The sequence below is a fragment of the Vombatus ursinus genome, unplaced genomic scaffold (genome assembly GCF_900497805.2).
Source record: "Vombatus ursinus unplaced genomic scaffold, bare-nosed wombat genome assembly UNPS02014812.1, whole genome shotgun sequence".
In the NCBI taxonomy this organism is placed as follows: domain Eukaryota; kingdom Metazoa; phylum Chordata; class Mammalia; order Diprotodontia; family Vombatidae; genus Vombatus; species Vombatus ursinus.
Genome location: NW_020954590.1, coordinates 90,768,619 through 90,790,287, shown reverse-complemented (window position 1 = coordinate 90,790,287; position 21,669 = coordinate 90,768,619). Strand labels below are relative to the sequence as shown.

General features: G+C 34.1%; 1 protein-coding gene across 2 annotated transcripts in view; it reads right to left on the bottom strand.

Moving 5' to 3' along the window:
• The window catches only part of LOC114054098 (uncharacterized protein C8orf34 homolog), a 393,219-nt gene that overhangs the window by 251,821 nt on the left and 119,729 nt on the right, over positions 1-21,669 (bottom strand). For both annotated transcript variants that reach the window (XM_027877212.1, XM_027877213.1), the window contains exon 6: positions 2,754-2,926. In XM_027877212.1, coding sequence (XP_027733013.1) covers positions 2,754-2,926 — 173 coding nt within the window. The remainder of the gene's footprint in view (positions 1-2,753; positions 2,927-21,669) is intronic.

Genomic DNA, 21,669 nt, shown 5'->3' with positions numbered 1-21,669 from the left:
GACATTTGTTTTTCCTCCTTTCTCCTTAAGTAATCAACTGATGTTATCTCATCCACACAATTTAAATACCACTAATGTGTGAGGATCATACATTCATCAAATTTTTTGGGTCTTTGCTATAAATTAAGTGGTGAAGCATTCCGCTTTGCAATATCTTTATCTTTATCAATAAGTGTACCTTGAGATAAGTTGTTTTTATTGTATTGGAGATAAGAGAAATGTCACTAAATGCATTTCATCATAATTCCTTAGATCTTGGAAACCAAAATATGAAACAACGAATGACATTCTTTCCCTTTCGGGCATTTGGCCAAGTGCTCACCTCTTCCTTCAATCTATACATTAATACTTTCAGTTCAACCACAGCAATACAATAAACTTTTCTTAAGCGATTGCTCTGTGTAAGTCATTGTGCCAGGTGCTGTCCCTCAAAGAGCTTATACTATATTGAGGGAATTCAACATGTATACACATACTGTAAGTTAAAGTAGAACAAAAACTGAAGACAGAGAGCACTAGAACTGGAGAAGTCAGGAAAGACTTCATGGACATGGTAATTGATTCAAGCCTTGAAGCAAGACAAGTAACCATAAAAGGAGAAATGAACATGATCATTATTTCAGCAGTGGAAGACATTTATTGTGAATATCATAGATGTGAGTGATAGAATGCTGGGTTCAGAGAAAGATCAAGTTCATCCAGAATGAAGAACTCAAAAATGAATGAATAGACAGACACATGAATGAATGAAAAAAAGTATCTCTTAAGCACTTACTTTGTACCAAAAACTGTATTAAATGCTAGGGATACAAATATAAAACTGAAGAAAAGAGGAAAGTTATAAATTTTTATTAGGAAACTTGAGGGAAAAAATTTAAAAATAAGAACTTCAAATAACTCTTCAGGGTCAACGCTGTCTAGTTGTCAACTGCTAGTCTAGGATATCTGAAAGTTTTACCCTTTTCTGGAGAAAAATTGAGAGGTGGAAACAATGTTATGCTTGTCACAGTAATCACCATGGTGAGGAAAGAAACACAGGCACTGAAATGGTTTTAATGGATAGATTAGGTTAATGAGATGACTACAGTCAAAGTACAAAGAAATATTTATATTTTTTATTTAATATTACAAAGTTAATATCTGTCAGTATGTAAAATTAAAGGTCTGGTCTGTTTCACAAGTCAGGTATTAAAGATAAAAATATCTTTGTTGACAGCTGGAATTGATCTGACATTTCACAAAAGTAGGGCAAATGGATTTTTAAAAATTATTTTCTTCTATTCTATGCAAGTCACTTTAACTTTTTAAATAATATAAAAGTCATTTTTCATGAAAATAGGATCCATTTCTTTTATGCCTGAAGCACATTAATGAGCAGTCTGAAAATTTTTGTCCTCCAGTCAAGTGATAAGTGAGAGAAAAAAATTACCAAAAACTATTTCACTGTAGTGAATATGATTTTCTCCTTGAGAAAGGATAGTTCTTGGTTGTAAGCTTCTAAATTTGACATGGGGGGAAAACAGAAGAGAAATGACAGAACTATGAATGAAAAGAACTTGTTTATGGTGACAAGCGAAGCAACTTTCTAGTGGGAAATTTACTTAGTCAACATCAAATCTTTGCCTGACTATCTAAAGTAAATGGGATGAGTAGAAATTTTGATTATTTTCAAATCTGTAATAGTTAAAAGGCATATTTAAATTAGGTTTAAAGATTCCTAATGTTATTCAACATGTAAATAAAATATACACACACACATACATACACACATACATACATACATACATACATACATACATACACACTACTACTGCTGCTGCTGCTGCTGTTGCTACTACTACTATTTCTACTATAAATTAACATCCTATCCCAATTCTCTAACTCAGCCATCTCCTTTTCATCCATTCTGCTGCTAGGCTGTTATTCCTCCTGCCTCCCCCACCCCCACCCCTACCATGCATTTGCCTCTTTCTGTTCTACCAACAGTAATCCAATCCATACTACCATTGTTTCTGGATAAAGTGTAACACTCGACTTCTCTATGTTTCCACTCACCATCATTCCTACTTCCTAAACTACCATTCCCTAACCAGCACTAATTTATACATATTATTTCTCCTTGTAAGAAGGTAATATCTTGAGGGCAGAGACTATATTGCCTTTATATCTGTATCCCCAGAAATTAGTACATAGTGTTTAGAACATAGTATTTCATAAATGCTTTCATTCATTCAACAAGCATTTACCAGACATCTACTATGGAACAGACACTATAACATCTCACATTTACATGATGCCTCACTATTTATAAAGCATACATACCAAAGTCTGACGATGCCATTGAGGTTTGAAACCAAAGCACCAATTTATTCACCTCATCAAATCCTTTCCTCTCCATCTGTTTCACCCCTTATAATTATGGGGGCTTTCCTTTATTTATCTACCAAATGATAACTCTTCTCTAATGAATTATAATCAAGAAAGGTCTTAATAGTTCAGTTCTGTTAGAGAGACTAACAACATATACATTAAAAGTGTTTTTTCTACATTTTGTTCATTTCTCTTAGAATGCTGAGTTTTTTCATATCTGAGGAAGGAATCAAGTTTATTAGCAACATAGTATATTTGAAGTACATTGAGGATAATGTAAATCAAAATGGAGTACAGCAATGAATTAGGTCACCAGATATAGACAAACCAGCTTCTTGTTCACGGAAGATAGTAAGCATCATGCTGGAGATGCCCGATCTTACCTTCCTGCAGGGCTATTGGTGCTGTCTTCACTTCCCCACTGCTCATTTTTGCTTCTGGGAATTGGAGGTTGTAACATTTCAGCAGCAAGTGGGTCAGCATCATTTTCTTCTCGACCAACCCATTCTCCAATCACCCGAGGTCTCAGAAGAGTTGAGTTAAAAGCCATTGTATCCTGAATGAGAAAAAATGAATAATTCCGAATTGCTAACTCATATATATGAAAAAAAAGAGGGGAAATTTTGCTATATCCATATGTCTACCCACACATAATACCTTCTTATCACCCACTGCAAATTTACTTGAAGCTGAAATATTATCCCTTTATTGTATGTTATTTTATACTAAATACTAAAAGTCTAATACTAAATACTAATACTAAACATACTAAAAGCAATGTGAGGAACATAATATAATAAATCTGTATTCATAATACTAAAATAATACAATAATAATATTTAAATACTTTATGTATGATATTGAAATGCTATATTTTATAACAGAGGTCATATATAGCATCTTAATACAACTTTAGACAGATATCACAAAATTGACAAGGATATGGGCCTGGAATTAAACAAGAAGAGGAGAGTAGCCTGGATTCCCTTTGTGAAATTGAAAAGCTCCTATTATCATCCCCAACTTCCCTCTGAAACAAAAGGCCACTTATTCAATACTAATATTCTAACAGTGCAGTTGTGTGACTCAAAACCTGAGAATAATAGTCTCTGAAGAATTATAACTGAATATTACTCAGAGAGCAGTGGAGAGGAGGAGAGCAGGCTGCAACCCATAAACAAGGAACTATGAAGAAGAAAATAGTATAAAGAAAACATGGCAACAAAGAAATATATCATTAAGACAAAGATGGATTGATCCTGGAGTGAGAACAAAACATAAGTGATAGACAACCCATGTGCTACATGGATATCTTCATGATATAAAAAGAAAACTAGTAAGTCCTTCTAAACAGTAGGTATAGACTTATAGTAAACTTGCTGGATGGCATGAGGGGATTGTCAAGAATCACGCAAGTTGGGCAGTGATTTGTATCACTGGAGGGACCATCCACATTGATGATATGAGGTATTCATTCCATTATTTGGATATTATGGAGGAAATATGAAACAGGCTGCGCATTTTAAATTTTAAATGGTGTTTTGAGGTAGATAAATTCTAGGAGTAAAATTTCAAACACAGAATGTGAGTATGAATTCAGAAACAATTAATCTCACTGAACTTCTTTCAGTTACATTCCCAAGTGAACAGCAAAAATTAATGCAATACTATAGCATTTAGTTGTAAAATCATGTAGTCAATTAACTGTTTTGAAATCCATCTACGGTGATATTTATCCTCTGCCATCTAATTATGGAATGCAAGCGTAGTCAGAATTAAAGCTTATTAAAAATGCTAAGGACAACAAAAAGCTTTTTAAGATATGTTCACAGAAAAAAAGTTCGAGGAAAAGATGAAAACTCATTGAGGCAGATGGTGGCATGTTAACAAAAAGCAAAACTACACAATTCTTATTTTGTTTCCATCTTATCCATAAAAATTGAATGATGTTCAGAATGGAAAGTTTCGAAAACATATGGTTAGGAAGAAACTGAAGTCCAGGATTAGTGTGGAGCTCTAAGTAAATTCCAAACTAATGGTTTTAATAAATGACATTCAAGAGTGCTGAAAATACTAATGGTATCACTAATAGGAAAAGTTAAAGAATGGGAGAGGCACCTGAAAAATGCAATCAAGCAAATATTGTCTAGATTATTTAAAAAAAAAAACGAGAACTATACATTCTTAACTAGAGGTTACTCTCTAGAAAAGTTACATCATAGATTATTAAACATTTGATTTATAAACATTGCTAATTAGTTAGGACATGGTAATCACCAGGAGTCTTTGCATATTAATGAGAACAACTCTAAACAAACTAATATTATTTTCTTATCTTTTTTATTATGCCTAGAGACAAGAGAAATTTTATCAATGGAATATGGATAATTTCTAGCACGGCATTTGACAAAGTCTCTGACGAGAGATTTGTGGATACATTGTGAAGAGATAAGCTGTATAATAATACAGTTAGGTGAGTTCATAACCAGTCACGTGAATATGCCAAAAGTATATTGGATCAATAGTCCATATTGTGTGGAACTAGGGAGTGGAATTTTGTTATGCATCGCTTTTAAGTTTAATTGTTAGTAGAATATCAATTGAAAAATGAATTATAAAGATGGCAGAGTAGATGAAACACTACAGTGGAGCTCTCCCAACATTCGCTTCCAAATAATTTTAAAATAATACTTTAAATAAAATTCTGGAGTGGTAAAGCCAAGTGGTAAAGCTGTTTTTCCAGCTCAAGACAACTTAGAAGGTCAGAAGGAGAGGCCTGTGACAGCTAATTGGGGACAAGCCTGGAGCACAGGTGGTAGCAATACCAGCTACGGGCCTTAGTAGTGGCAATAGCAGCGGCAGTAACAGCTTCAAAAGCTCTCAGTCCAGATATGGTAAGGGGATCTGACAACTGATAGAAAGAGGTTATAGAGGACCCCTGTCATAGCGTTGGTTAAGATTGGGAACTATTTGGCAACTCCATTGCTTATACTCATTTCTGAGTCACAGTTCTAGAATGGAAAGGAATACTTGCAGTGAAAATGGAGCAAGGGCCCTGAGGAGCAGTAGCCCTTCTGGTCTCAAGGGATAAGAGGCCTTTCCTCAATAAGGACCAGAGTATGGGGCAGTTAGATGGTGCAGTGAATAGAGTACCAGCCCTGGATTTAGGAAGACCTGAGGTCAAATCTGGCCTCAGACACTTGACACTTAGTAGCTGTGTGACCCTGGGCAAGTCTCTTCACCCCATTGCCTCACCAGAAAAATAAGAAGAAGAAGAAGAAACAAGGCCAGAGTGCAGACAAGTTCAGTCACTACACTTCTCCTTGGATACCACCACCTTGAAAGCATCAAAAACTTCCAAACGCCCAAAATTACCTCTTAAAACATCAGTGTGAAAATTTCTGAAGATTGAGACAATACTACTTCCCCCTGCAACAGAGCTGAATTTTAACTTAAAGTTTAAGTCAAAAAATATGCTTGGAAAATGAGCAAACATCAATAACAAAAAAGAGTTTGGCCATAAAAAGCTACTATGCTGACAGGAAGAGCAAAACACAAACTCATAAGAATGCAATGATGTCAGAACATCTACAAGCAGAGCCTAAAGGAAAAAAAATGTGAAATAGACACAAGCCCAACAAAATTACTGGAAGAGACAAAAATATTTTAAAAATCAAGTAAGAGTGATAAACTAGGAAGATAAATGAGATCACTTCAAGAAAATTATGAAAAGACAATTAACAATTAAAGGCTGGTAAAAGAGGCACAAAAATACTGAAGAAAATAAAAACTTAAAAACAGAACTGGCCGAATGGTAAAAAGAGGTATAAAACTTTCCTGAGGAAAATAACTCCTTAAAAAGCAGAATTGTCCAAATAGAAAAAGAGGGACAAGAGTTCATTGAAAACAATTCTTAAAAATTATAATTAGGCAAAGCAAACACTAATGACTCCATGAGACATCAAGAAACAGTAAAAGAAGTCAAAAGAATGAAAAAATAGAAGAAAAAGTTAAAAATCTCGTTGGAAAAAAAAAGCTGACCTGGAAAATGGAACTAAGAGAAGTAATTGAAGTATTATTGGACTACCTGAAAGCCATCATCAAAGAACCTAGACTTAAAATATCAAGAAATTATAAAGGAAAATTCTCCTGATATCCTAGAACAAAGGGTTAAAATAGAAATTGAAAGGGTACCTCTATCACTTCCTGAAAGAGGTCCCAAAATGAAAACTCAATGCAGTATTATAGCCACATTTCAGTGCCTCAAGATCAAAGAGAAAATACTCCAAGCAGCCCAAAAGAAACCATTCAAATATCATGGGGCAACAGTCAGGTTCACACAAGATTTAGAAGCCACCATGTTCAAGTTGGAGCTTGGAATAGGATATTCCAGAAGGCGAAAGAGTGAGGATTACAACCAAGAATAACCTACCAAGCAAAACTGAGTATAATTCATCAGAGTTGAAATGGGTATTTAATGAAATAGAGGACTTTTAATCATTCCTCAAGAGAAGACCAGAGCTGAATAGAAAATCTGACATTCTAACACAAGGCTCAAGAGAAGCATAAAAAGCTAAACATGAAAGAGAAATCGTAAAGAACTTAATAAAGTTAAACTGTTTATATTCCTGTATGGGAAGATAGTACATGTAACACCTAAAAAATTTTATCAGCATTAGTCAGTTAGGAGTCTACATAGATAGAGGGGATGGGAGTGAATTGATTGTGTTGGGATGATCTGGAAAAAAATGGATGGGTAAGAAGGATGCACTGAGGAAAAATAGAAAGGAGAGGAAGAATAGGAGAAGTGTTCTTACATTAAAGGGACATATATACACATATACATACATGTATATATTCACAATAAAATGAAGAAATACATAAATATTAAATGCATCCTTTTTGGCATATGATGTAATAAAAATAAGATTCAATAAAGGGCTGTGGAACTACCATAGTGACAGAGAAGATCAAGACAAACTCAGAAGACAATGAAGTCAAAACAGCTACAGTCAAAGCTTCAAAGAAAAAAAATGTCAAAGGGGCTTGGAAGCACAGATAAAAAATTAATTGGAAACTATATAATCTAATTCTAAAGAATGAGTGAACCAAAGAACAAATTATAGAAACAATCAATAATTTCATTAAAGAAAATGACAACAATGAGACAAAATTTGGGGGGTGCAGCTAAAGTAGAACTTAGGGGGAAATTATGTCTCTAAATGTGTTTTTCAATAAAAGAGAGAAAGAACAGAATGTAGAAAAAAAAACAAAAATCCCCAATTAAACACCATAATGGAAATTTTGAAAATCAAAGAGAGAGCATAGATCAATATCTTATATCATTTACTAAGATAAGATCAAAATAGATACATGACCTAGACATAAAGGGAGATACTACAGGAAAATTTGAAGAACATAGAATATATTACCTATCAGACTTATGGATAGGTGAATAATTAATGAAAAAATAAGAGAGCAGTGTGAGGTATAAAATGGATAATTTCAATTACATTAAATTAAAAGGTTTTTGTAGAAATAAAAGAAATGTAGCCAAGATTACAAGGAAAGCAGGAAATTGGGGGGAGGGAACTTTTATAGACAGATTCTTAGATAAAGTTGTCATATATCAAATATATTTTAAAAAAAAACTTTGTCAGATCTATAAGTATACAAGTCATTCCCCAGCTGATAAACATCGAAGGATATGTAAAGGCAGTTTTCCACTGAAGAAATCAAAGCAATTTATAATGACATGAAAAAATGCTCTAAATCATTATTGATTAGAGAAATGTAAATTAAAACAACCTTGAGATATTATTTTACACCTATCAGATTAGCTAAAATGATTGAAGGGGAAAGCGACAAATGTTGGAGGGGATATGGAAAAATTGGGACACTAGTTCACTGTTGATGAAACTATGAATTGATCCAACCCATATGGGAGAACAATCTGAAATTATGCCCAAAGACTTATTAAACTGCCTATACTCAGCAATATTACTACTAGGTCTGTTTCCCAAGATGATTAGGAAAAAGGAAAAAAAACTCTATATGTTCTAAAATATTTGTGGTTGCTCTCTTTGTGGTGGCAAGGAACTAGAAATTGTGGGAATACCTGTCAATTGGGGAATGGCTGAATAAGTTGTGGTATATGATCATGATGGAATATTACTGTGCTATAAGAAATGATAAACTCAATGATCTTAGAAAAACATAGACAGACTTGCATGAAATAATGAAGAGTGAATAAGCACAACCAAGACAATGTTGTATACAGTAACAATTTTTTTAAGAACAACTTTGAGTGACTAAGTCATTTTGACTATTACAATTACCAAAATCAACTACAAGGGACATATGAAGGAAAGCACTATCTGCATCCCGAGAAAGAACTGATAAATAAAAGTATATATAGAATGGTTTAAACACACACACACACACACACACACACACACACACACACACATTTGTACCTAATGGTAGCCATCTCTAGGGCAGTGTGGAAGGAACAAAAAATCAAAAAAAAAAAGAAAGTTACATGATAACTTTATTATATATTTAAAAGGAATAACAAGCTGCACGTGATAGATTTGCAGTTTCAGGTAGGATCATCTTTTCTTTTTCCTATGCTACTGTGTTATGGAAATGTTTGTTTTATTTCTTAAGTTCAGAAAAAATCAATTAAATTTTAAAAAAATCAAAGAGAGACTAATAAAATTGAAATTGAAAAAAGCCTAATAAATAAGATTAAGACTAGTTTTATAAAAAAAATAGAGAGAAACCATTGGTTAGTTTGATTTTTTAAAAAAGAAAGAAAACCAAATTGCCCATATCAAAAATGAAAAAGGTGAATGGACACCAAGAGAGATGAAATTAAAGCAATTATTAGGAGTTATTTTGTCAAATTATATGCCCGTAAAATTGACAATCTAAGTTAAATGGATGAATATTTACAAAAATACAAACTGCCCAAACAAATAGAAGAAAAAAATTGAATACTTAAATAACACTAACTTAGAAAAAGAAATAGAACAAGCCATAAATCATCTCCCTAAGTAAAAACCCCCAGGTCTAAATGGATTTACAAATAAATTCTACCAGATATTTGGGGATACTTAATTCCAATACTATATATACTATTTGAAAAAATAAGTAAAGGAGGAGTCATTCCAAATTCCTTTTACGATTCAAATATGGTTTTAATATCTAAGTCAGAGAGAACAAAAACAGAGAAAGAAAACTATAGACCAATTTCTTTAAAGAAAATCTACACAAAATTTTTAAATAAAATACTAGCAAAGAGATTACTGCAATATATCACCAAGGTCATATACCATGGTAAGTTGAGATTTAGGAATGCAGGGCTATCAGAAATGATGAGCAGTAAGCCCATGGATTCATCAAGAACAGGTTATGCAAAACTAATCTCATTTCCTTTTTTGATAGGATCAAAACTAGAAACTAGATTCAGTTTACCTAGATTTTAGGTAAGTATCTGACAAGGCCTCACCTTCTATTTTCATGGACATGATGGAGGGAAGTGATCCAGATGATAGTACATTTAGGTGGATTTGGAACCAGCTGATTGATTGGATTCAAAGAACAGACATTAATGGTTCCATCAGCCAGGAAGGAGATCATAGATGGAAGGCCTCAGGGAGTAAAACTTGTACCATTTAAGATGTTTATCAGTGATTTGGATAAAGTTCCAGAAGGCATGTTTATCAAATTTGTAGCTGACACAAATAGGGTAAGGATAGCCAATGCATTATATAACAAACTAAAGATCCATAAAGATATCTCTAGGCTAGAATGTTAAGTACAAAGCAATAAGATGAAATGCAGTAGTTTAAAGATGATTTCAAAGTATCAACTTCTCAAATAGGAGATCAAGGAGCTATTGCTAGAAAACAGTTCATCTGGACAAATCATGGGCTGTTCAGTGGAATACAAGCTAAATTCAAGTCACCAGTAAGATATTCAATTCATTTCAACAAATATTTTTAAAAACATCTACAATGTACAAGGTACTATGTTAAGTACTGGAGATTCAATGACCAAAACTAAATATTCTCTGTCCTCTATGTGTTCATATTCTACTAGAAAGATATCACATATATTAAGATAAATACGTACAAAATAATTCCAGGAGGGATAGAATGCTAAAAACTAGCATAGAGTAAAGGATGTCAGCAAAGGATTAATGTAGGAGATGATATCTGTGCTGAGCCTTGAAGGTATCCAGGTTTTAACAGGCAAAGATGAAGAGGGAAAATATTGTAGGCATTTGGGATATATTACCCTTGCCAAGGCAAGCAGATAAATGATATTTAAATAATAACTAGAAGACTAACTTACTCAAAATCTAGAGTATGAATATAAATAGTATAAAATATCTGGCAATATTGGTAGGAACTAGGTTGCACAAGGCTTTAAATGTCTGGATGAAGAATTTGTACTTTATACTAGCAGTAATAGGAAAAAATGAGGCTGATAAATGGTCAGACTTATGACTTACCAAGATTACTTTGTCAGCTGTTCAGAAGATGGATTGTAAAGGGGAGGTAATTGGAGAGGTGAAAGGAGGGGAGGATAGGAGAAAGGAGGAGAGAGGAGAATGTCCAGGTAAGAACTTATGGAAACAACAATACTTAATAAGTAGGACATAAATGTTGATCCAAGCAAGGAGACTGAGAAGGAACAGTCAGATCAATAGGGAAAAGAGAGTACTCAGGAAAGGGGATGGTCAATAATGTCAAAAAACTTTAGACAGCTCAAATAGAATGAAAGCTGAAGAAAAAGTAATTAGAATGATATGAGATCATTGATAGCCTTAGTGTAACCATTTTATTTAAATGTAAAGGCAGATACAATCTTCAGCTGCATTAAGAGAAATATAGTGTCCAAGACTAGGAGGGTAATGATCCCACTGCACTCTGCTCTCATCAACTGAAATCTGAAGTATCGAGCTCAGTTCTTTAGTGTAACATTTTTAAAAGAACTGTAATAAGTTGGAGACTTACCGGAGGAGAGCAACTGTGATATGGAAGGTACTTAAGATTATGCCATATGAGGATCATTTTAAAAACCTGGGGATATTTAGCCTTGAGTAGAAAACTTGGGTGGCAGGAAGAAGAGGGGCAAGGGAATATTAACTGTCTTTAAGCCTCTGAAAAGCTGAAATGAAACAATCTACTTGGTCCCAAAGGGCAGAAACAGGAGCAATGGTTTGAAAGGAAAAGGAGAATTTAGGTTTGATTAAGGAAAAACTTCCTGACAATTGAAGCTACTCAGAAGTGGAATGGACTGTCTCAAGAGGAAAGGGGATCTTTGCCGTTTGAGATCTTTAAGCAAAAGCTTGGCAATAAGTTGCTGAGTATATTAAGAGGAAGGGGATTATTGTTCAGGAACTGGTTGGACTAGATGGCTGTTGAGATTATTTCTGAATCTGAGACCTATGATTCTGAATGCCTATCCTAGGTGTTTCACAGGGCTATTGTGAAGACCAAATAAGATCACAAGTGTAAAGCAATTTATAATCATAAACTGTTATATAAATAGAAGCCATTTCCCCTTTATCATCAACATATTACTGAAGGGGAAAAAGGATAGTAAAATGCTGCTAAGAAAACAAAACAACTATAGGCTATGCTGATGCAGTTACATTCAGAGTTTTGTTGTTTTAGCTTACAAATAGGATGATAGCAAAGAAATGTAGCACAGAGAACTGCATATGTTGACTAAAATCTGTAAAATGAAATTGAAACTGAGATTTGGAAGATCAGGTTACAATGCTTTGCTACTATGATAAACCTGAAGTTTTGTTTACTTGGATGCCACCAATGCATATCCAAATTCATTCAAGTTCATGAGTTATTGTAGATGAAAAAAATCAATTCCTCATTGGCCAACTTTCTGGTGATGAATAGCTCTCTGGATTGAGCTACATTATTCTTTATGCAAGAAATACAAGATGAGTCTATATCTAAAGCTTAATTGGCATAGCTTTTAACACATGGTCAAACAAGAGATAAAATTGATAATTTTGATTAGATGAAATTGAAAATCTTTTGTACAAACTTGGTGCATCTATAATAAGGAGAGAAATGGCCAACTGGAGAAAAATGTTTGTATCAAATATTTCTGATAAGGATTTAGAATCCAAGATATATAGAAACTAGCAGCAAGGATGTATTGGTAAATGTTTAATGTCTGGCTCTCAACACACAACACACTTTGAAGTTTAATTTGCATCATTAACATTTTCTCCATCACTTTCTTAAGTGAATATAGTCTATAAAACAATGAACCAATCTCTGATTTGTTGCCAATTTCTGAGGTATTAATGTTCACACTGAAAGTTTAAATTAGCCATTTCAATGAACCTTTTCAATTTGGCTCCAGCATATCACTTTTACGGAAATATATCAGACCAAAAGCAATTCCACAATAGAAAAGTGGTCAAAGGATATGGAGAAACAGTTCTCAAAAGAAATGTTGCTAACAGTTGTCAACAATATAAAAGAATTCTCCAAATCATTAATAGTAAGAGAAATGCAAATCAAAACAATCCAGAGGCAGCACTTCATGCCCAGCAAATTGGCAAATATGACAGAAGATGGGAATAGTCAATATTTGAAGGTTTGTGGAAAGACAGGCATATTAATGCATTGCTGGTAGACTTTGTGACTTAGTACAACTCTTGTGAAAGCAAGTTGTAACCATTCAAATAAAGAGACTAAACTGTCTATACCTTCTGACCCAGTTATTCCCATTCTGGACATATATCCCAATGGAGGGCATTGCCAAGAAGGAAACCTACATACACACTAAAATATTTGTTTTTTGTGATAGTGAGTTGGAAGCAAAGTAGATGTACATTAATTGTGGGAGGGCTAAAGGAATCATAATATATGAATGAAATGGAACATCCCTGTCTTGTAAAAAAAATGACAAATATGATGAATACAGAGAAGTATGGAAAGTCCAACATGAACATATGTAATGTGAAGTGGAAAACAACCTACAAAATGACTATAACAATGTAAACGTAAAGAACAATGATCGCAAAACAATTAAAAATAGATGTCAAACTTCTCTTGCCAAGATGGCGAACTGAGGGAGGAACTCTCCTGAGCTTTCCCAAATTTCCCTCCAAATACCTTGAAAAACACCTCAGAAGCAATTTAGGAATGGGGAAGCAACTTACCAGCCCAGGACAGCTTGGAGACCCAAAAGGAAAGGTTTGTCTCACTGTGTAAGAGGGGAGCACAGTAGACATAAACAGGCTGCACCCCAGGGGGCCTGCAGTGGGGGACTGAGTCTGGGGCAAACCACCAGTAAGACCCCACCCCCATGTAAATCAACAGCTCAGAGGCTAGCCAGCAGTCCATGCAGACCAGTAGCACAGCAAGGCCCCTCCCTCAGTACAGGTCTTCAGTGAGGCCCTGTCCCCATTGCTGGCCAGCAGTGAAGCCCTGCCCCCCAGGTCAGGCTAGCAGTGAGGCCCAGCTCCTGGGGCAGGACAACAGCTAAGCCCCACCAATAAAGCAAGTCAGCAGTGAGGCCCTGCTCCCAGTACAAGTCAGTAGAAAGGCCCTGCCTCTAGTGAAAGCCATCAGCTAAGCCCCAAAGTCTGGGGTAAGGCAGCAGCCAGTACAAATCCCAGCACAAGAAGCCTGGGAAAGTACAGGAGCAGAGCCCAAATCTTGCATAAAAGTACAAAGTAACAAAAAAGGATAAAAAAGTTACCAAAAAAATAAAAAGGAACTTGATCATAGAAAGTTACTATGGTGACAGAGAGGATCAAGGCACAAACTTAGAATAAGACAAGAGTGTAAAAAATGGTTATGTGCAAAGTCTCAAAGAGAAATGTAAATTGGTCTCAGGCTGAAAAAGAACTCCTGGAAGAACTCAAAAAGAGTTTCAAAAAGCAAATAAGAGAAATAGAGGAAAAATTGGGAAAAGAAATTAAAGTAATGCAAAAGAATCAAGAAGAAAGAGTCCACAGCTTGGCAAAAGAAAAATGGGAAAATATATACAAAAATTTACTGAAGAAAACAACTTCTTAAAAAGTAAATTTGGCCAAATGGAAAAGGAGGTACAAAAGCTTACTAAATAAAATAATTCCTTAAAAATTAGAATTGGGCGAGTGAAAGCTAATAACTTCATGAGACATGAAGAAATGATAAAACAAAATGGAAAAGAATAAAAAAAAGAAGAAAATATGAAATTTCTCTTTGGAAAAACAACTGACCTGGAAAATAGATCCAGGAGAGATAATACAAGAGATATTGGACCACCTGAAAACCACAATCCAAAAAAGAGCTTATACATTGTATTTAAGAAATTATCAAGGAAAACTGCCCTGATATTCCAGAACCAAATAGTAAAATAGAAATCGAAAGCATCCACCAGGCCAGGAAGTTTCCTGAGCTCTCCCCAATTTCCCTCAAAATAATTTTAAATCAAGGCTCAAAAATCATTCTGGAGTGACAGAATTCACAAAAGGGTGGGGTGAAACAACTTTCCACCCAAGATAACTTAGGAAGACAGCAGGACAGGTCTATCTCACTTAGGTAAAAGGGGAGTACAGCCCAGAGCAGGCAATATCCAGGCAAGCCAGCAGGAAGCCCTTAATCTCACTACAATTTAGTAACCTGGCTCAGTGGGCCAGCAGCAGAATGGACCAGCTATGAGGCCTCTAGCTTATATGCAACATGTGAGCTGCCAGCCTCCAAGGTCTACTGCAACAGTTGTGACTAGGCCAGGAAATTTCAGCACAAAAGGCAAGCTGCCACAGCAAGGCAATGACCAATCCCTTGACCCCTGGCACCAGAAGCTTGGGGCAGTGTCCCCTGTGCCCCAGGAGCAAAACTCAACTTTAAAACTCACAAAATAGGCTGGAAAATGAGCAAAAAATAAAAAAAGCCCTGACCATAGAAGGCTACTATGGCAACAGAGAAGATCAGAACATGAACTCAGAAGAAGACAACAATATCAAAATGCCTACATCTGAAGCCTCAAAGGGAAATATGAATTGATCTGAAGCCCAAAAGTACTCCTGAAAGAGCTCAAAAATGATTTTAAAACTCAAATAAGAGAGGTAGGAGAAAATTTTGGAAAAGAAATGGAAGTTATGTGAGAGAATCATATAAAAAGAGTCAACTTGGAAAATGAAGCACAAAAATTCACTGAAGAAAACAAGGTTTTAAAAAGTAGAATTGACCAAATAGAAAAGGAGATTCAAAAGCTAACTGAAGAAAATAATTCCTTAAAAATTAGAATTGAGCAAATTGAAGCTAATGACTCTATGAGACATTAAGAATCAGTCAAAGAAAATCAAAAGAATGAAAAAATAGAAGAAAATGTAAAAGATCTCATTGGAAAAACAATTGACCTGGAAAATAGATCTAGAAGAGATAATTTAAGAATCATTGGACTACCTGAAAGCCATAATAAAAAAAAGAGCCCTTCAAGAAATTATCAAGAAAAACTGCTCTGATATCCTAGATCCAGAGGATAAAATAGTAATTGAAAAAATTCACCAATCGCCTCCTGAAAGAGATACCAAAATGAAAACTTCCAAGAACATTACAGCCAAATTTCAGAACTCTCAGGTAAAGTAAAATATATTACAAGCAGCCAGAAAGAAGTAATTCAAATATCAAAGAATCACAATCATTATTACATAGGATTTAGGAGCTTCTACTTTTAAGGATTGGAGGGCTTGGAAAATGATATTCTGGGAGGTAAAGGAACTTGAATTACAACCAAGAATCAACTACCCAGCAAAACTGGGCCTAATCCTTCTGGGGGAAAATGGACATTCAATGAAATATGTGACTTTCAAACATTCTTGATGAAATGACCAAAGCTGAACAGAAAATTTGATTTCCAAATACAAGATTCAAGAGAAGCATAAAAATGTAAACAGGAAAGGGAAAAAAACATTATTCAATAAGGTTAAACTACATCCTTACATGGGAAGATGATACTTGTAACTCTTAAGAACTGTATCTTTATTACAGCAGTTAGAATGAGTATACATAGACAAAGAGATAGGTATAGGTTGATTTTGATGTTATGATATAAAAAAATTAAGAGGTGAAAAAGAAGATTGAATTGGGAGAAAAGGGAAAGGACAAACAGAATGGGGTAAATTATATCACATGAAGAGGCAAAAAAAACCCATTACAGTGGAGGGAAATAAGGAAGGAGGGAGTGAGCATTGTTTGAACATTACTGTCATCAGATTTGACCCAAAGAGGGAATAACATATGCACTCATTTGGCACAGAAATCTGTCAGCCTATAGGGAAGGAAGACAAAAAAGGGGGAAATGATAAAAGCTAGGGCATATTGAGGGAGGTAGAAGGCAGAAGAAAAACACTGGTGGGGGGGCAGAGTGAATGGTGAGGGGGGGAGAGAGAGACAGACAGACAGACAGACAGAGACAGAGAGACAGACAGACAGAGACAGAGACAGAGAGACAGAGAGACAGACAGACAGAGAGAGAGAGAGAGAGAGAGAGAGAAGAGAGAAGTATAAACAGGAAAAATAGGCTGGAGGGAAATGCGCAGTTAGTAATCATAACTGTGAATGTGAATAGAATAACCTCTCCTATAAGATAAAAATGGATAGAAGAGTGAATTAATAACTGGAATCCTACAATATGTTGCTTACAAGAAACACTTTGAAATGGAGAAACACACATAAAGTAAAGGAAAAAGGCTAGAGCCAAATTTTAAAAGAAAAACAGGAGTAGCAATCATGATCTCAAAGGAAAAGAAAAATAGATCAAATTAAGAGAAACAAGGAAGGAAACTACATCATGTTAAAAAGTATTATAGATAATGAGGTAATATAAATACTAAACATGTATGCACCAAATAGTATAGCATCCAAATTTCTAAAGGAAAAGTTAAATAAGTTACAGGAGGAAATAGGCAGTAAAATTGTAATAGTGGGGGACCTCAACCTTCCCCTCTCAGAACTAGATAAACGTAACCAAAAAATTAAACAAGAAAGAAGTTAAGGAGGTGAATAAAATTTTGAAAAAGTTAGACATGTTAAACCTCTAGAGAAAATTGAATGGACATAGAAAGGAATATGTCTTTTTTCTCAGTGGTACATAGCACCTACACAAAAATTGACCATGCATTAGGGCATAAAAATCTCATACTCAAATGCAGAAAGGTAGAAATATTAAACTCTTCCTTTTCAGATCATGTTGCAATAAAAATTACATATAATAAAGGGTCATTGAAAGAGAGATTAAAAATTAACTGGAATCTAAATGATCTCATCTTAAAGGATAAGTGGGTCAAAGAACAAATCATAGAAACAATTGATAATTTCATAGAAGAATTACAACAATGAGACAATATACAAAAATTTATGGGATGCAAGTCAAATTTATTAGAGGAAATTTTATATATCTAAATGTTTACAACAATAAAATAAAGAGCAGATCAATGAATTGGACATGTAACTTAAAAAGTTATAAAAAGAGCAAATTAAAAATCCCTAATTAAACACCAAATTGGAAATCCTGAAAATCAAAGTAGAAATTAATGAATTTGAAAGTAAGAAAATCATTGACCTAATGAATAAAAATAAGAGCTGGTTTTATGAGAAAACCAACAAAATAGATAAAAATTGATTAATTTGATTTAAAAAAAAGAAAGAAGAAAACCAAATTATCAGTATCAAAAATGAAAAGGGTGAATTCACCACCAATGAAAAGGAAATTAAAGCAATAATTAGAAACTATTTTGCTCAAATGTATATAAATAAACCTGACAATCTAAGTGAAATGGATGAATATTTTCAAAAATATAAATTGCCCAGACTAACAAAAGAGGAAATAGAATACTTAACCCCATTTTAGAAAAAGAAACTGAACAAGCCATCAATGGACTCCCTAAAATAATAGTCAGAGCCAGATGAATTTACAAGTGAATTCTACCAAATATTTAAAGATAAATTAATTCAAATGCTATATAAACTATTTGGGAAATCAAGCAAAGAAGGAGTCTTACCAAATTCCTTTCATGACACAAATATGACACTGATACTTATACCAGTAAGGGCCAAAACAGAAAAGGAAAACTATATACCCAGTTTCCTAATGAATATTAATGCACCAATGTTAAACAAATTACCAGCAAGGAGATTACAGCAATATATCAAAAGGAAAATACACTGTGACCAGATGGGATTTATGCCAGGAATGCAGGGCTGGTTCAATATTGGGAAAACTATCAGCATAATTGACCATATTAATAATAAAACCAACAGAAATCACATGATTATCTCAATTAATAAAATATGGGACCCGTTCCTATTAAAAAGAAAAAAAAAACAAACTCTAGCGAGCATAGGAATAAATGGAGCTTTCCTCAAAATGTTAAGGAATATCTATCTAAGAACATTAGAAAGCATTATCTATAATGGGGATAAGCTAGAAGCCTTCCCAATAAGATTATGGGTGAAGCAAGGATGCCCATTATCACCACTATTATTCAATATTATACTAAAATGTTAACTTCAGCAATAAGAGAAGAAAAAGAAATTGAAGGAATTCGAATAGGTAATGAGGAAATAAAACCATCACTCTTTGCAGATGATATGATGGTATACTTAAAGAATCCTAGAGATTCAACTAAAAAACTATCTGAAGGAATTAACAACTTTAGCAGAGTTGCAGGATACAAAATAGACCCACATAAATGGTCAGCATTTCTATATATTACCAACAAAACCCAGCAGCAAGAAATAGAAAGAAAAATTCCATTTACAATAACTGTAGAAAATATAAAATACTTGAGAGTTTACCTGTCAAGACAAATGCAGGAACTATATGAACACAATTACAAAACACTTTTTACACAAAGTCAGATCTAACAATTGGAAAAAATATTTTATACAGCTAGAAAAAATAATAACAAAATTCATCTAGAAGAACAAAAGGCCAAGAATATTGAATCAATGAAAAAAATATATAAAGGAAGGTGGCCTAGCTATACCAGATCCCAAACTGTATTATAAAGTGGTAATTATTGAATCAATCATATACTAGCTAAGAAATAGAGTGGTGGATCAATGGAATAGATTAGGTACACAATACATTGTAGTAAATGACCATAGTAATTTAGTGTTAGATAGACACAAATATCCAAGCTTTTGGGACACAACTCATTTTTTGATTAAAAATGCTAAGAAAACTGGAAAATATTATGGCAGAAACTAGGTATAGATTAACATCTGAAATTGTACTCCTAGATAAGTTCAAAATGGATACATGATTTAGACATAAGGGGTGATACCAGAAGGAAATTAGAAAAGCATGGAATAGTTTACTTGTTACTATGTTACTATTTATTACTATGGTTAAGGGAGGAATTTAGGACAAATAAGATATAGAAAAAATATGAAATGTAAAATGGATTATTTTTATTATATAAAATTAAGAAGGTTTTGCACAAACAAAAACAATGCAACCAAAATTAGAAGGAAAGCAGAAAACTGGGGGGGGAGGGGAATTAGAGCAAGCATCTCTGATAAAGGCCTCATTTCTCAAATATGTAGAAAATTGAGTCAAATTTATAAGCATACAAGGCCCAACTGATAAATGGTCAATGGATATACACAAGCAGTTTTCAGACAAAGATATCAAAGCTATCTATAGTCATATGAAAAAAGCTCTAAATCATTATTGGTTAGAGAAATGTAAATTAAAACAACATTGAGGTACCACTTCATACCCATCAGATTGGCTAATATGACAAAAAAATAAAATGATCAATCTTGGAGGGGATTTGGGAAAACTAGAACACTAATGCACCATTGGTGGAGTTGTGAACTAATCTAACCATTCTGGAGACCAATTTGGAACTTTGCCCAAATGGTTACAAAGTTGTACATAGCTTTTGATCCTGTAATACCCCTAAAAGGTCTGTAACCCAAAGAGATTCAAAAAAGGAGGGAAAAGAACTTATTTGTACCAAAAAAAAAATTTATATCAGCTCTTTTTGGGCAGGCTAAGAATTGAAAGTTGAGGGAATGCCTACCTATCGGGAGATGGCAGAACAAGTTGTAGTTTATGATTATAATGGTATATTATTGTGCTGTAAGAAATGGCATGCAGGATAATTTCAGGGTAAAAAAAGAAAATAACCCTGGAAAGACTTGCATGAACTGATACGAAGTGAAGTGAGTGGAACCAGGACATTATTCACAGTAACAGCAGTATTGTATGATGAACAATATGACTTAGCTATTCTCAGTGATACAATGATCCAAGACACTCCCAAAGGACTCATGATGAAAAAATGCTGTCTCCAGAGAAAGAGCTGATATAATCTGAATACAGACTGAAGCATACTATTTTTCAGTCTTTGTTTCTTTTTTCTTTTTCTTCCTTCCTTCCTTCCTTCCTTCCTTCCTTCCTTCCTTCCTTCCTTCCTTTCTTTCTTTCTTTCTTTCTTTCTTTCTTTCTTTCTTTCTTTCTTTCTTTCTTTCTTTCTTTCTTTCTTTCTTTCTTTCTTTCTTTCTTTCTTTCTTTCTTTCTCTCTCTCTCTCTCTCTCTCTCTCTCTCTCTCTCTCTCTCTCTCTCTCCCTCTCTCTCTCTCTCCCTCTTTCTCTCTCTCCCTCGAGTTTTCTTGCACAGTGTGACTAATATGCAAATGTTCTACATGATTGCACATTTATAACCTATATCAGTTTGCTTACCATCTCAGAGAAGGGAGGGAAGGGAAGAAGAGAATTTGGAACTCAAAACTTCATTTAAAAAAATAACCAATGTTAAAAATTGTTTTTACATATAATTGGGGGAATAAAGTATTATTTTTAAAAGAATGTCATAAATCATTAAAGATTAGAGGGTTATGCATACTTAGCATTTATTCTTTTTTTATATATTCATGAGCTCTTTGGCATAGATTCTTCTTTGATATGTAGAAATCTCTGTCTTCCAGTTGTTTGAGATTGTTTTCCAAGTCCTTCTGTAGATCTTCTATAGGACATGTTCCTCTTTCATCACTTAGCACGGTGCTTAGCAATTAGTTAATATCTATTGAATTGAATTGCTAAGCTACATATATACATACACACATCATGTGTGTGTGTGTGTGTGTGTATGCATTGTCAAATGTAATCTAAAATTTGTTAGAAGGTTTTTTTTTTTCCAAACAGATCACTATGTAGCTATTACACAAGGACTTCTGTGTCTGCTTCCATGTTTATCAAGCAGTTTACCATTCATAGTGCACAGCACAAGTTGTATGACTGTCTT